Source organism: Lepisma saccharinum, chromosome 10 (genome assembly GCF_977018435.1).
Source record: "Lepisma saccharinum chromosome 10, izLepSacc3.1, whole genome shotgun sequence".
NCBI classification, from domain to species: domain Eukaryota; kingdom Metazoa; phylum Arthropoda; class Insecta; order Zygentoma; family Lepismatidae; genus Lepisma; species Lepisma saccharinum.
In genome coordinates, this window is record NC_139238.1 from 56769723 (window position 1) to 56781344 (window position 11622).

At 36.6% G+C, this 11622-nt stretch overlaps 1 protein-coding gene across 1 annotated transcript in view; it reads left to right on the forward strand.

Moving 5' to 3' along the window:
- The window catches only part of LOC145994361 (uncharacterized), a 389770-nt gene extending 379633 nt beyond the window's left edge, over positions 1 to 10137 (forward strand). The window contains exon 21 of the mRNA XM_083130476.1: positions 9689 to 10137. Within this exon, the coding sequence (XP_082986602.1) occupies positions 9689 to 9880 (192 nt within the window). The 3' untranslated portion in view covers positions 9881 to 10137. The remainder of the gene's footprint in view (positions 1 to 9688) is intronic.
- The last annotated feature ends 1485 nt before the right edge of the window (positions 10138 to 11622 follow it).

Here is an 11622-nt window from a genome sequence, read left to right on the forward strand (position 1 = left end):
ACTTATTATGTTCATTTGTCATTATCATTATTATCTATTTTTAACTTCAAATGTTAATGTTTACGTTGCTATTTAATAACGTTTGTTATCTATTTATGTTAAATTATACAACGTTAATGTGCTTGGCAACATTGTGATTGCTATGATAAAAGAGATAACAGTCAAGAAATCGATGTAACAGTTGTGAAGTTTTGTGATAAAAGTTATTTTCAAAAAGTAATTTGCTGCGTTTGCTTTTATGTTAATATTGAGGTAATTTAGACATGTAATCAGCCCACAGAAGTTTGGCTTCGCCTTCGCGAATTGTGAAAGATATTTTTCATTTAATAACAGTACACAAATAATTAATCATAGACGACAACAGCACAAACTTTGAAGTATTGCCTGAGCAAAATATAAGAGAATATTGACACTTGCGATGTTATAAGAAGTGTTTATAGTGTTTACAAACAGACCAAATCAAAGAACTTTCAATAAATGCACACTGAAATGAGAGAGTGTTCATTCTCAAAATGAGTGTCAGACAATATTAATAATCGCAAGAGACACGCCCGACAGATGTTGATGAAATCGCCGAACCAACAAATGCAAACATAATGTGTTCGCAACTTTATCTCGAAAATGCAAACTAATATTAAAAGTTACGATATAACTGAGCTGACCATGGTATTTCTCGTCAACTTCTATCACATTTTGATATGTTACATGACCACCTTTCCATTTTAAAAGTGACGGTGGTATTTTAGCTCTCTTCCACATCATTTTGTGTGATATTGTACTTATCTTATATCAGCCCGTCTGTCTTTTAAAACTGTGTATCAAAACTAATGACCCACCTGTATTCAAATGCATGTAATATTCATAAATGCAAAGTGTGTACTCAAAACAATGAACCAAACGATATTACTCAAAGTCAGAACCACTATTTTATTCTACCTATAATAATACATAATTTGGAACTTGTTTTCACTTTTCGACATAACAACCAGATCGGTCAATCGTTGACATACTTGGTACCCCGAATGCTGTTCTTCATCGTAGCAAACAAGTGATATTCGGGCGGAGCTAGGTCTCGGATTGGGTGGAGCATTAGCTCCAAACTCATGTATCCAATTTTCCTGTACTGTCCGTCCAGATGTATGGGGACGTGCGTTGTTATGTTACAAAATGGCATTGTGCTTGTGATAACCAACAGATCTCGGAAAGTTACTTTTTTAAAAGTAACTAGTTACAATTACGTTTACTTTCTACAAAACGTAACAGAGTTACAGTTACAGTTACTCATTTTGAAAAGTAACTCAGTTACAGTTACTTTTACAGTTACTTTCAGTTCGAAATTTTCTTGCAAATAATTTACACACAATCAATAATCTGCTTCATAATATAAGTCTTCATATATTTATATTATCAGTATTGTATTTTAGAAATTTGCAGTGGGGGACGGCAATTCTACTGCCTGTATGGAAATAGCATGAAATTATGATTTTATACCACCTAACATAACGTTACTCAATCACTCTCTCTCTCTCTCCATCTCTTTCAAACACGTATGATTGAATTAGGTTATTTTACGTAGCTTTTCTGCCACTTTTGGCTAATCACGACGATAAGTGATGATATAAAATTGATGAAGGTTCACTCACAAAGAACACTCATGGCCAGACCCGGTTCGAACCCGGTGTCCATGGTGCCGTAGTGCGGTTTCCAATGTTTCTGTATTACGATTGCTCATAAAGTCACAAAGGTAACTGACATAAGAGGCTAAATTCCATTGGTGGGCCTAATAACCCCCCCCCCCTCCTTAGGATGTGTGTACTGACATGACCCTCAAGCCTATAACAATTATGGAATTTTTTATAATTAATACAATTACTACATACGTGCACCGTATGTAAACAAGAAAGCATTGATGCAAGTTTAAGTTTTTTTCTGAGCTGTAGTGAAATATAAAATATGTTTGCGCAATAATTGGTTCTTATTTGTTATTAAAGATTGTACTTTTTTAGCTATATCTGCACACATATAAAAAATAATGGAAGCAATGAATCAATAACAAAATGGTTTCTTAACATTATGTGATAAAATAACTCCAAAACCTCAGTCCCCTTCTCAGACAAGTAAGTTTCTTGAATGGCACAAGTAAACAAACGTTCAGATGAAAGGGATGAATGGAGGTTGTCCTTGAGCATCACTTCAGGGGGTGATCCCTCTACTTGAGCAGTTCCAGGAATAGGGGGCATTGCTTGAGGCTCCTTCTACCGTCGCCAAACACAGCTTCCAACTGTCGGACAGGAAAGTGTGGCAACGCAAATGAATGGTGAAGAGGAAAGAAAAGTAGCCAAATTGTCAGTAATTTACATCACAATATCAATTTAGTGTTGTAGAGTAACTGTAAAAGTAACTGCTGAAACGTTACTTCTGCTGAAAAAACGAAACTCTGCTAAATTACAGTCACTTGATTTTAAAAGTAACTAGTTACAGTTACATTTCTTAAAAAAGTAACTCTTACTTGTAACTGAGTTACTTGTAACTAGTTACTTCCAAACACAGAGAAACAACACTCTTTATGATGTCCTGTGTAATACTGTGTCCAATGTTCAGATAATGTGCAATTTCTCGTACAGTTATCCTCCTCTCGCTTCGGATAAGCTCGTCAATCCGGTCCGTGTTGAGCGTGGAAGCTGTTTTCGATCTGCCTCTACGAGGCTCATCATTAATGTCTGTGCTACCATCTATAAAATGTTTCACCCACCTTTTTACCTTTGCAAGTATTTCTGCAGCTCCAACGTTTTCACTAACAAGAAATTCCAACACAGTACTTCGACGAAATTAACTGTCTGTGGGCGTAATTTTTCTCCTCGACAACACCGATGGAGAAGGTACGCATGCACGAGCATGTGGTTCATGAAGTGGACAAGCGATGGCTGTACCTGTCATACGTGTGGTTTCAACCGAAAAGGTCAAGGCCTGAGGGTAATCGAAAAAAAATCATGACTTTCAGTACGTGCCTTGTAAAATAATTGTCACTCTCCTTTAAATATTATAATAAATTTAGGAAAATCTTGGTAATGTGCAATATCATTATTTTTCCTTGAAGTCTACATTAACGTTTTTCAAATGTTATCATAAATTGTGTACATAAGCCATGCAAACACCACAACGTTTTTCAAAATATATTAGAACGTACTTAGGGCAGAGTGAAACATAAGTACAGAAAAGTTCATAGAACCGCTTTTGGATAAAATATTAATTTATGCAATTTGAGTTTTTTTGCAGGAGGTAACCTGTTCTGTTTATGTAAAATCATTTTTTAAAAGAACTAGAAAATGTGTGGGTCTTTGGGCATTTCAAATTTTCATCTGCACAACAAGTTTAAATAAATTTCGTTGAAATCCATGGCGGGCTGTGCGAATTTATATGGATTGACCCTCACTCATCCATAATATGTCAAAGGCAAACTATCCTCTTCGACTTAGCCACTAAGATACAAAATAAATAAATGAATAAATAAATCTAAGGCTGAGGCACCTTTGATAATGCAATGGAGCGGAAAATATATGTATGTGTCTGGATAACGAAAAAATCTCCTGCCACTAATAGTAGCAGTACCAAACAATAATAGGCAACAACTATTGAGTATTCCTAAATGACAGTTAGGTGCGGAAAATGCTATTCGCAACCGCCGATGCAGAGGATGAACCACTGACGCGGGTAAGACTACGAAAGGAGCATATTGAAGAAATTACGACTAAGACGATATCCAACTAAGTGAGAAATATCATGAAAATATTCTTTAACCAAATATAGATCTTAAAGAACTTTAGGCAAATCAATCCTAAACATCCCACCTCATCTTCATTCAAGCAGTGTGTGGTATTGTTCACATCTGGAAATTAGATTTAAAATTAAAAAAATCTGATATACGTAACTTGGTGGAGTGGTAAAAAATAATACACTATGAGAACACATTAGTTTCCTATTAAATTGAGATGTAAGTGCTATGTTTTATTTGTGATGAGAGGTGAGCAATGGTGGAGAAATAGCAGATCGGTCTACTTTCTGTGTTTCAGGGGCCTAGGGTGACTATAATGACAACCCCCTCCGCAGCTACGGCTCCGTTCTCCATTTTGATATAATTATAAAATCTTATCTATGACTATAGAAGTACATTTTAACCTCATGCTGTTACCAGATGTAAGGAACGAAAGAGATACACACACACAGAGAGAGAGAGAGAGAGAGAGAGAGAGAGAGAGACAGAGAGAGAGAAAGAGAGCTGTATGCAACATTCACAAACAGACTGCCATTATTCTTTCTTCTTTCTTATTTGCATGTATTTCTGATGTTATTCTTAGTAAAGTATATATGAAGTCAAAACTAATTGCTTATTTCTATTGTTTGAATTTGAAATTTTGGGTGCGTCAGCACTTAAAGACTATTTTGCACGTTATACGGGGTCCAGCCCCTTATCTTACCTATATTAAATGTAATGTCGTTTACTAAAATATTAAAATATTCTGGCTTCGGTTGAAAGCAGACGCTGTAAAGGGGGCAGTCCAGGGTGTACAACGTGGAAGTGAGGTTGACAATTGCGTGTCCTACGTTGAACGATAACCTCTTACACCCCTATTTTTATTGTTATAGCCAAAACTATTCTCCTCGGAAAATTTTGATTGGGGGGGGGCTGAATTTTAATACAACAGGATCGTTGGTGGGAAGGTAGGAGATCCCCCTCCGTCATGGAAATTCGTACCCTGGATGTGACCACCAATGCTATGGTAGTATTGCAGCTGGATGTATAATTGTAGTGTTGCAATAGTATGGACCAAAGTAACGGGGGAAAATATCAACTCAGTGCTAGCCTCCCATCCTCTCTCCCTGACCCGACAATCAACAATACAGTCACATATAGAGAAAGGCTGTCACATGGGGCACAGCTCGGTGCTTATTGCTTACATTCCATTCTCAATCTCAAGAGTAGTTGAATTATACAATATTCACAAATTGATGATATTTTCAATTTTCTAAAGCCACCACCATTGAGCAGCCATCATTTGATTTGTAATAAAGATCATCTATGTTTACAAAGTAGTATATTTATGTTAAATTACATGTATTAGGAATGATTCTTATAATGAAGAACATGTATGAATGTGATTGAAGATAAAAAGGACATTTTCTCATCAAGACTGCAGTTCGAAAAAAATCAAGACGGATTAAAAATACTGAAATGTCCCGACCAAATTGCGATGTTTGGTAACTTTGCATAAATGGTTATAAAACTAAAATTGCTAAATAATCTACACTGCAGACTTCTGGAGTCTACCTCTCTACAGAAACATCCCATTCATTAATGCAAGAAGAAAATTGAAATCCTTGCAAAATCTAGAAAATCGTCCATGTTATTTATGTAGTTTTTTATATGGTCACTTTAAAATATTTCATGGCTCGAGTGGGGGGGGGGGGGCATGGCCCCCTTGGTCCTCTCTTGCGTACGGGCCTCATGCAGATTTAATCTGGCTTGTAACAAAGAACACTTGTCCGAATAACTTCGTCAGGAAACTTATAACTCGTACACAGGGCCGGATTGGTCCACCGAGACACCGGACAAAATCCCACAACGCCCTCTCGCCTCGAAGCCCTTTCGAAGATAAACATTCGACGCCTCTTTATTTTGTACTGCTCACATTCGGTCACAGATATGGAGCTGTTGAATAAACCTTTTCTTTTACGTTCCCTCTTGGACTTACACAGGGGCTGCTTAAGGGCCGAGCGATCCAAGCGACTGACCGTTGAGCCACCCTCGCAGGGGAGGTGCCTGCCAAAAGCGGGACGTCCCTATTTGATTAGCGCCAGAACCTTATTGCTGATTACATAAGCGTGGCTGTTTGTTTGTATCAATTTATGTTTAAGTCCACTTTATGCATAGGAAAGCTAATCGGGAATGGGCCTCGACCTGATGCGTGGCTGAAACAAGTGGTTTAATTAATTGAAGTTACTGCTGCATAACATATTAATTATATTACAAAATCACGTAGCAATTTAAGCTGAGAGATGAAGCCATTATGTTTAAATTAAATAAACACATACCTACAATCAAAGTGTTCTTTAAAAGCAACATTTAAAATATGCAAAGAAGTCAGGATATTATTTTTCGTTATTAAAACCATTATATGTACATAGTATGGTCATGTTTTTTATTGGAGGAAGTTGGGAAGTTGGATTATCAGAGTAGAAAGATTGGGGGAAGGGGGTGGGTAGGACGAAAAGTAGATGGAGCGCAAAAACCATCTCGCCCGGGCGGAAATTTAATCTTGAGCCGCCGCTGGACTTACAAACAACAGAGTAGGACTGAGCGGCCTGGCGGTTACTAAATAGAAACAATTAATTCAAAGGATAAGTATACTTATATTAATATAATAATAAGAAAAAACAACACAAACTTAGCTCTTGCCAATTGTACAACAAGAAAATTACCGAATTACCAGGGGCATCAGCTCCACCCATTCCTCTTTCCTCACCCTCTGGCATGGGCAATCACCTTCTTCAATGGCTCCCGTATGCCGGAAGTAAGCGAAGGTCGAGTATAGTGCTGTACACGTAACATAAAATCATTTTCTTATGTGGAATTATTGTTCGTGTGGATTAGTTTTTAGTATACTGTATTTCACTACTTGTTTTAATGTTAACAACGACACAAGAACTGTTTTTTATCAGCAGTGTGGTATTTGAAGAAAATACAGTGTAGGAGAATTTACAGTTGTTTTTTTTTTTTATTTCGAAGCATTGAGGTATTACATAAATTATTCAATAATAAGTCTATAGCATCCCCAAGGGGCAAAGAGTTACAGTTTATGAAGGAAATGCGTCTCGCAAAGTAGTTGCGTCATAATTTGGGCTGCGGCTAAGGGACACGCGCTAGTTCAAATCTCCTGATCGAAGTACAACTTTTCTCCTCCGATTTCGGCCTGTGTATGGGACCGGTGGCCGCCGAACATCGTGAGGATAACGGGGAGCTACGAATGAGAAGCGTAACCTGTCATGGAAACATACAACAACAACTGAGGGGTTCGTCGTGCTGACCACGGATCACCCAGTAACTGGTTGGATGAGGCCGGCAATCGGTATGTACGCCCTCCCTGGCCCTCACGGGCTGTTGCGCCACGGATTATTATTGTGAAAGGATGAGAGAGAAGAATCCCCCTTATAAATCCCATCCTGCTTATAAGTCATGGAAAAGCATATTTTTCTAATTGTGAATTAGAAAACTTACTGAAATTATTGCAGAACACATCCATACGTGGCGCTACGCTCCTGTCTCAATTTAGTACTTACAGGCACAGAAGTGTCTGAATGTTTGCATTTCATTTTGAAGTAGTTCTGAAAGTCTTAGAAACGCCTGGAAGTTTATTTTCGACAGAATCCCAGCGTTCGTTTTGCAGAAATTAGAACCACAATTTGGAGAAGCGGAAGTGACGCCGCGAAAACATTTGGTTATCGTCATTACTGGACTGAAGATCGCGAAAATGAAGAGAGGTTACACAAACGTGTATTCTGTCAGCTTGTTACAACCATTCTTCTCATTGCCATTCTAATTAATACAACACAAATGTGCGAAATGATGGCACAGCTCATCTGGATAAGTTCACCGATTTCGAGACAGTCATTAATGCGATGATGTGACTACAGTTGTTAAAAATTACAACTTCCTTCCCAGATTATCTACAAATGAGGAACTTAGATCTAGTTCTAGCTGAAGCTTCAAGGAATACATTCTGGAAACTCTAGCAGGCTGACAACAAGTCTGATTCTGTCGATAATGTGACAACATTATCAACATGTTATGCTGTGAAAGTTCTGCAATTTAACGCCTTCTTTAACTGTAAAATATTATTTAAATTCTGGTTCGTTTTAATAGAAACATGTTAAAAAACATAAACTGTGTGCACAGTACGTACCTAACAGTAGTGTATTTGTATTTTAAGGGGAAATATGATACCAGAAAATAAGTTTTTATGTGATGATGTACGTTGCGAATTTGTACAGTACAGTACATTCATGCATCACGATATACACACTTTTCAGTCACTGCTGTGCGTGTGTATATATATATATATTCAGTCACAAAAAGACCAAAACTTTTGCTCAATTTTTCCTTTATTTTTGCTCAGAATTTTAATAAATGGAAAATAGATTTGCCTTTCATTAGGTGGGACTTTATTTTCGGTGTTGTTAACAATCTCTTGAATTTCTTGTGCTTGCTTTAAATAGACCATACTCAAAAAAGTTGTATGTGTTAATTCAGCCTTTATTGTAATGATAAACCATTATAAGCAACGATTTCTTGGGGCACCTCTTAAGGAAAATTGCCAACGCCCTCTCGGCAGTCCCAGTCCGGCCCTGCTCCTACATACATGCACATATATATACGGATATATATCAGCACTTTTCCACACACGTTGTAATTAAAAATTAGAATATTTTAATGATATAAATAAACCGTGCTTCTTGTAACAAAAAATTACATGTCTGAACGTTGCACATTTTCAGGTCCTTAGTGGGGTTGAAAAAAGTCTCTATGTCTAGAAACAAAGTACTTTCCCTAGTATAACCGGAACATTTATTTCAGCGTTTGGTTGAACGTGATAAAAAACAATCATATTCTGAAACATTAAATGTTGCTCTTGCTGGTTGTGTGACTTGGGTCGAGAACAGGCGATGTTCTGAAGCGCAAAACCGCAGCTCACAACTATTCGCGGAAGAAGATTTTCCACCATCGTACATGATTTCTTCTCGCATATAATACGGCAGTATAGTCAACAAACTATCAAAATTTATAAACGAACCATGCATTCTTAAAAAACTTTCAAACTTTTTATTCTTAAGGACCAATATAACAAATAGCCATAACATTAAGCAAAGAATACAAAACCATAATAGAGCAATTCAAACAGACTGATACTTTAGATGAAGTTTTATTTAGCTTTTATTTCTACGTGTACGGTATGTTTCATGAAACATATAATCAGATAATGAACCCAAGAAATATAATATGTAGTACTCCGTCTTCTTGCATAGCAATTTTTTTCACATACATTCTTCCAGCACTATGTAAATAAATTTGAAGGTAACAGACCCATATATTAGGTAACGTATCAATCTAGATTTCCTGAATCAAATATTGTGGAATATTACTTGATGATATAATTTTCGGAGTCAAATTTTAGAGTTTAGAAACCAATGCATTGTATATTCACAATCTAAAGATGTTCTCTATAAAATAATGTGCACATCGTTATATAATTTTGACCATCAAGGTTGACATTTCTAAGAAATTGCTCAATGATATTAAGTAAATAATAGTTAATTAGTGTGATACATGAACTTAAGTTTTTCTTCACTAACAGAATTTTGAAAAGAAAAAAAAGAATTTAAAAAAATCAAGAACTTAAAAATTCGAGTTTAGTTTGAAATATTCAGGTTAGTTGTTAACCGTCATCTCCTACAAATTCATCACTTAGTTTAGTCATTAATTGCGCTCACTAGTTTGAAGTATCAATAAGCAAATCATTGCAGTCAAATTATACAACATTCTTTACCACTTGTAAATTATGAATACAAGGTGCATAATTTTAGTTGTCTCTACTAAACCAGTACGTACAACTAATTTCAAAATTAAATTTTTCAGGAGACGATGGAAAGCAGGACATATATTACGCTGGGAACAGAGGAGACTGGCAACGGAAACTACGCAGCTTATGAGAATCCTCCATTAACAGAGGGCACCAGGTATTCCGTTGGACTCATGCTCATCTTGGAATATCTCTCTGAAAGGAGTTTTGGTTTTTCTGAGAGCGAGGAATTTTTCATTCCTCCTTGAAATCATTCTTATAACCTAAAATTACGTGTAATTAATTATACACACATGTACCCAAAATGTTATATGTTTCTTTCAAGATCACGAAAGGTCAAAATTAGTGTTTGGAAATAATTCACGTAAAACACATTTGCTTGTATAGATTTTCCTCATAACTGAGTTTAAAACTTCTGATGTATACCAAATATCAAAAACAAATATCAACTGTTATTTAGCAAATATTTTATTGTATAATTTCTTAAGCAAATATATATTTGATATAAGTATATTATTGCATGGAGCGATTATTTCGTGAACAATGAATTACAAATTCAACACTGGTCTTTGTAGCAGTGACATTTTTTAGTGACAATTTTGTAGAATATAGTATTACATATACTGTAATACACAGAAGGTAATTTGCTTTATGTGTTGGGGATAGGGATATACGCACGCAACACCAACACGCACGCGCGCGCGCGCGCACACACACACACAGAAAGAGAGGGGTGAGAAGGAGACAGAGAAGGGGAATGAGATGTATGTAGAAGATGATTGAAGAGTACTGTCCCATGGCACAACTCTGTTGTTAGTGCACATAGCCAAAAATTGTAAAAGAGGAAATTTGTTGGAACATGTACATGGACTTTCATGCAAAGTACTTGAATTTTCAACGCTGAGGCTGGATACTAGTAGGACCCTTCAAGCTAGCCGAATATTCCATGTTACCACATACTTCGTTCGCAGGTCTTCCTAATACCGTATTGTACTGGTCAAACAAATAATTGAAGACGATAATTGCAAGCAAGTAAATATTTTGAACATGCAGCTGACTCCCCCTTCTCCTCTTCCTTCAAAATCACCAGGAATTGTCACGAGCGTTTCAGTTTGAAACTGAACAAATGTCTGTAGCGTCACTTTGTACCTTTGCATGGCATCCTCTGTCTGTTCCTGCGATTGAAGAAATAGGCTATATATATATATATGTGTGGGGGGGGGGTGTTAGTGTGTGTATATACAAACTTATACATACATATATATACAGGGTGCATTATAAGTAATAGCGCAAACTGACACAGTTGAAAGTACACGATAATAGTAGCAAGAAAATCTCAGTAAACATGGTTTTGCAATCGAGCCGTTTTCGAGATAATTGCGAATGTGTGGTTACAAGCCGCCACTGACTTCATTGTTTTTAAACTTCATCCTAGTTGGTAAAATGCTAATAATGTGTGCGAATGTGTGGTTAGAAGTCCTGACTGATTGCATTTTGTAAACACTGAGTGCTTTACTCCTTGTGCGTTTCGAGGTTTGTTCCTTGTTTAGAAATCAGAACATTTCCGAGAGGTGGCGTTTCAATCAAACAGGATGGATACAATCAGTACAAAGAATTGTACATGCTTGTGTCCAGTTCCGAAATGAACCGGGTGTGTTCGAAAGAATTTAAAACTCAATGCGGAATTGTGTGCAATATTGCATCCAGATGCAAGGACGACACTTTGAACAAATCCTTTAACAGATACGAGTGTACAATAATTGTAACATGTAACATTCTGACGTTTGTTAAAGTAAGTAGAATGTTCAATAAAAGCAAAGAGATCTCCAATGACTTTTGTTACTGTATTATTAGCATTTTACCAACTAGGACGACGTTTACAAACAATGAAGTCAGCGCCGGCTTCTAACCACACATTCGCAATTATCTCGAAAACTGCTCGTTTGCGGACCCATGTTTACTAAGATTTTTTTGCTTCTATTATCGTGTA